At 38.0% G+C, this 6,100-nt stretch overlaps 1 protein-coding gene across 1 annotated transcript in view; it reads left to right on the top strand.

Moving 5' to 3' along the window:
- The first annotated feature begins 5,244 nt into the window (after positions 1–5,244).
- LOC122794941 (adhesion G-protein coupled receptor F1-like) overlaps positions 5,245–6,100 on the top strand; it is a 767,993-nt gene continuing 767,137 nt past the window's right edge. Inside the window, exons 1-2 of the mRNA XM_044063536.1 lie at positions 5,245–5,271; positions 5,868–5,931. Coding sequence (XP_043919471.1) covers positions 5,245–5,271; positions 5,868–5,931 — 91 coding nt within the window. The remainder of the gene's footprint in view (positions 5,272–5,867; positions 5,932–6,100) is intronic.

Raw genomic sequence — 6,100 nt, 5'->3', positions numbered from 1 at the left:
TGGAAGGTGTGAGACTAGCTGAGTATTTTAAAACAGGAAAGGATGAGATTAGGTGATTTTTTAGATGTACATGATACATGCACAAATCATCTTTTGACAAGTCAGATGACTAACATGTACCTAAATATTTCTCCTTTGCTGACATGCAGGGCTATTTACAGTGAATGTACTGATGTTTGAACATCAGGGCCTTATGAGTATGCCCACAACTGTTACTGTCAAGTTGCTAATTTTGAGTATGTTTTTTCATTCACATATCTTGAAATGTTGTGTTTATAAAAAGGAATATCCTCACTGAAATATATCACACTTTTTCTGACTGTATTCCACTGACCCCTATTTAATTCCCAATTCAGCAATTCATAATGTGGATCACTTTACTTTATTTTAATACCTTTACCTCCATTACCTTTTGGTAAGCCCCACACACCCATTCACCTTGAAGTGCAGATGCCCATAACCCCTTTTCTAGCAGTACTGCTTCCTGCTCTCCTGGTGACCACCTGTGATAAGACATTCATAATGATTGTTATTCATCAGGCTTTACATCCTATGCTTTTGTAGTTGTGTAAGCTTCTGAACAGTGGCTCATTGCATACTATGTGGTAATTCAATCATTCACTTCAAAAAGGAAGTTTGGTTAATCCAGGTAGTTAATTCCAGGATATCAGGGCTTCCAAAATGGTGTGTGTTTGTGTGTGGGGAGTGTGTGTGTATGTGTGTGTGTGTGTGTGGGGGACTTGCAGTCTAATGAAGCCGCTGTAGAGTTTCTGTGTACACTGTCTTCTGCAGTGCCACTGACTCTCTGGGCATTAGGTTGCAGTCTACAGAGAAATGAAATGAACAGCAGTTGCTGATTTATATTTTTGGAGAAAGTGAGTTTCTCACTATAATTCTGTCCATAGATCTTAACCAATCAGGGGCAAATCTCAACAGAATCAGGGACAAATCCAGAAATAATCAGGGACAATCAGGGACACTTGTAAAATATTTGTACTATTAACTAAAGACATTGACAGAATAAAAGAATATGAATTATTATACATTTTTTAAGTAAAATTAATCTATAATTATTGTCAGTATTTATTAACTGTAACTCACCACTTTTCCTCCAAATGTCAACAGTAATAGGAGGGATTAAGAAGGACAGAGCTAAAATTTCAGTCAAAATCAGGGACAGTTGAGAGGTATGATTCTGCTATATGTAACTGCACCAAAAGTACATAATCCAGGTAGGAGGTGCAGGGTGAAGGGTTTGAGTGCACATGCTCATAGTGATAGCAGGATGGCATCACTGACACTAGTTTGATGAGAGTATGAAACCACTACCCACAATGTAATTTCCACATGGCAGGAAGCCACCAACTGTGACATTAAAAGGGCCATCACTGAAGGGGTATGAAGCCCTGCACTGTCAGCTATGGATGAAGTAACAGCAAGAAAGAGCACACAAGTCTATCTCAATAAACGAACCAAAAAGTGAAACACAATGACACCCACCAGGGCAGAATCGAAAAAGAAATCTGAACACTACAAAGTCCAGCCGCCAATCCAACAAGATGACTCACAGCGAAGTAAACAGCAGTTTATTAAAGTAGGCAAAAACAAATAAATTCCAGAACTGTAGGACTAAGCATAAAAAGATGCTTTCGCCAAACACATAGGCATCATCAGGGTCTTAATTAACAACAATGTAAACCATTTTTAAATACCATACCTCACGTTACTATAGGTTGAAGCAAAACCCCTCCCACCCTAATTACTTTTATTCATAGTTAAATAAAAAACTTGTCTATGACACACATACTTTAATTTAAAAAATACCTTAATTTAAAAACTCATCATATCCCAAAATTTTTTTGCCACTACACCAATAACTTACAACATCTAAAACCTATTAAATGGATTGTAGTGTTCAGATTTCTATCTCAATAAAACCTGTCCTTTCCACACATGCTGTCAGAGCATCTCAAGATGATCTTTCAACAGCCCCTTGCCCCCAGCATTCCTTCCCCTGTGATCTATGTTTCAGACTACGTCTTCCTTCTACAAATTCCTGGATCTGCCACTGTACTCTGCACATATTTAGACAATGTCTCAGTAACTGCACAGATGTCCACATTCTTTAGGGTGTGAAAAATCTGGGAGAGAGTGGAGTTTTGGTTAGGGTCCTGGTATTGAGCAGTGGCATCTTTAGATTCCCTAGGATTGGTTTTGCTACATCAGAAGGTTTGTCAGTTTGTCATTGCCTAAAAAAAGCCACTATGTGGGAGGACAATGTTTTAGCCAAAAGCCTCGAGGGGCATGTGCAAACCATCCTTGGCAAATCAATATGGTCTGTTAACCATATCATGCACCCCCTTAGAATGACAACAGAAACCAAGACAATTATTGAAATCAATCATCTTTTGCTCATATTGAGGCATCATCCTTGGTGAGGGTAGAATGCTGCTCAGTGCAAAGGTCATATACCAGCCTTAGACACATAGTTTGAGAGCTCCATAATACCTCTCTTCATATGGTCCAGGGAGGTACAGCTCAGTTCATTTATATCCACATGGACTATGAATGAGTCATGCTGGTAGTTTTGGTCTAATGACTTGAGTGCATGGATGATGTGGAAGATCCTGGCCCCTTATTCAGCCTGGTGTGTGGGACTGCTGTATGTCTCACAATGAAGTCTCCTGTGATTAAAATACTGCATAGTGTGTGGCTTGCCTTATGGGCTTGGTAGTCAATTCTGTAAAGGGTGTGGCTGTATGTGTTGTGTTAGGTGTTGTTTTGTTGGAGTGCTTTTGGGGTTACTAAGTTTTTTTTCTAGGAGGTCTTTGGGGTTTGAGAAGGTTGGTTTTAAGTGCTTCAGCATATGCTGGTCTATGTGCTAGGTCAATACTATGTGCGATGACTCTAATGCTTATTTTACTGACTATTTGACTGTTATTTTGAGTGTTTTTGTGTGAGAGTCTTGCCTCCAGTAACATATTGTAGCCATTTCTCTAAAGATTAATTAGTTGTCAGTGAACATGATATACTTGTCTCAAGATGTTCGTATCATTCAAGATAACAGTGGAGAAATTGGAAAAGTGCCCATCCATGGCATTGGGTCTTTTTTAGGTGAACTACAAAGGGATGGTACAGCAGGCAAACTTGGGTGCTGTGGAGGTAGAAACTACAACTAGGCTATGCATGACTGAATTCATGCAGGAGTCCTCCTCAGCATGCAATCAACTAATATAGCAAGTTTGCTGTCATACTGTGTTATATCCATTATAGTGTATTTTGTATCTGTTCCATTCATCTAATTTTCAGTTTAGCATATATCTTTTACATATTGCAGTTGTTATCCATTACAAAGTATTTTTGTAAATAACACGTCAAAGCACAAGTACAAAGGGTATTAAACCATAAGTATTGATTATAATGAAACCCAAATTGAAATGCTGTTTTGAAATTTAACTTGGTAATCTAATTGTAAATGTTGCTTTGAACCGTTACTACTACCTCTTGGCCTGGGTTGTGTCTGGAATGGTCTTTGGACCAGTTTACTTACCTGGCTAACAAAGTTAAATAAATATGTGTGAGCACCTCTGGTCTGGATCAGGGCTGAAAAGCATCCTTCGGACATATCACCAAATCTGTAGCAACCAAATAAATATAGGTGTGGACTTCAGTGTGAAAACTTTTGTAGAAAGAGGAAGGTCATGATGAGGTAATACAGAAAGCACTCCAATCAGAAAATTAACTTGTATCAAAGTACTGCAAGGCATCAGCCCATGTGTTGTGCCACTTTGCTCCTAAATACATATTTAGAGCAATCTGGTGGACAGCACAGAGATTAGGGATGTGAACCATTAATGAACTTCATCCTGTAAAGAAGGTTTGATTTTGAGGAGGTCACCTTACCAGACATTCCTCTCTGTCTGAGTGTTCTAACCCAGTTAACAAAAATAACATAAGCCATGTGATCAGGTTTTATGTTTAACTGACAATTAACACAGATGATTAAGGACATGAGGTATTAATGAGATACTTCTTATAGCTCAGAGTTTGAGTCTTTCAACCTCCATTTGTCTACTGTGTGACTGTGAGCAAGTCACCTAACCAGACAGTGCTCTCAGGCTAAAAAAAGGATCACACGCAATGCTCTTCCCCCACTTTTAAAGATAAGATAAAATAAAAGATATGATCAGGTTTTATGTTTGTCTGGCAACTAACTCAGAGGCCTAAGGATATGGACCCCTAATGATTTGCTCTTTAAAGAAGTCCAGGGTTTGATTATATCAGCCTCCATTTCCCTATCCTGTGAATCTGAGCAAGTCAGTTTTCTATAGTATAATATTCTGTAATGTATTAGCAATTTCTAGATATAAATCATTTTCTTAATCATGGATTTCAGACGTTACTTTATAAAAACTGAGACACTGTCACATATCCTACTGGATCTGCTACCATGAAAAGAGGTATACCCAGGAATTTGAGATGTGCACCATTAAACCACATTTCAGTAATAGTACAGGTATCAACATCTTCCAAACAGAGGAATACTTTTGAATCACTCATTTTATTAATGAAACTTCTGTCATCGGTAAAGAAAGTTTCACCTTTATTTTCTATCCTTTGCATTTTTTATGAATGTGAATAGGCCTGAAAAATACACTTTGGAGTTGGATAATACTCACAGGCCTTGAGGAGAAAAGTGAAACTCATTAGCTGCAAAGCACTTTGGTTAGTTATGGATCTTGCTCAAGCTGATGGGCACTGAATTTCTTGTCTCACATGATGTACTTTGCAACTGACCATATGTCTACATTTTTCACAATATCAGGTGCCATGTGAGGCGATTTGAAGATTTTGTTAAGCAGATTAATTGTTCCCCTGATTCTTAGGGTGCTCCATAATCCCACCATATCCTGTTGCATAACCAAAAAGGAGCATCCCTTTTAGTTATTCATACCAACATGAACTATGACCATGCTATTATTATCACACAATCATTTCTAACCTCACTGGGATATTTCTATTTTTGGTCACAGGCAGATATGACTCTGTTGCAAATATCCTTGCAGAGTCGTTTAGGGTATGTCAGTGTATTATGCACAGTGGAGTCCCAAGCTACTGGAACAACTTTGATTGCTAGGTTACACTATCTGCTCTATTGGCCCTTGAGTCTGGCTTGCTCTAGTTTACCCCCAGGGTATTAGGTTGGTCTGCATTTTCACCACTGTTGGGTTGCAGTGACTCGGTATGTCAGATAAACCATGGCCATTGGAGGTTTGTATAATTTGTTACACACAACTAGTTCTGCTTTTCTTGCTGTTAAGGCTTCTTAGATGAGTTAACTACTGGTGCAGTTTTTATTTTATTTTCTGTAACTGTTAATATGGTATGTCTTCTGAACAAAGTATCTTCTTTCAAGAGTGCCCTGGAAGCACAGTTTGGTTAAGTGACCTAGTAGGCAAGATGAGGTGAAATGAATGAAGTTCTGTATGCTTGACTACATGAAACAGTTTATTCACAGCTTAGAACCGTAATTCTGTGTGCTAATTGCTAGACAATGTAGTATTCAGAACTTTTGTGCATCTCCATTATATATAAAACTGTATACACATAGACATAAACATGTGTGAGTACACACACACACACACACACACACACACACACACACACACACACACACACACACACACGCCTTGTAAAATGTTTCTTTTTTGCCACTGTGTGCTTTGTCCTGAGTAATTATACAAGAATTGTACATAACATAAGATTGTTACTTAGCTCTAGTATTTTGCCTTAGTTATAGGGTTGTCACATTTAGTTAAGGATTGTTGATGACTTTAAAATAATCATGTCATTTGTTATACTGATAGTCTGATGAAGATGTAGCAGGAGAGAAGACAAAAAATAACTTGGAAAGGCACATACGAGCAGCAGGTAAGAAACAACATAAAAATCCTTGAAATGTAATGCATGAAAAACGCTTAAAGGGAAACTTGGTTGTAATGAATTTAACTCTTCAGACAAACAATCTAAGTAACATTTTGTTTCTCACGCCATGTCCTTTCACATCACAGCTATCACTAACAAGAAAATAAGAGGGTTG

This window comes from Protopterus annectens, chromosome 2.part1 (genome assembly GCF_019279795.1).
Source record: "Protopterus annectens isolate FY-2018-M chromosome 2.part1, PAN1.0, whole genome shotgun sequence".
Classification (NCBI taxonomy): domain Eukaryota; kingdom Metazoa; phylum Chordata; order Ceratodontiformes; family Protopteridae; genus Protopterus; species Protopterus annectens.
This window is presented reverse-complemented; position numbering and strand designations above follow the sequence as displayed.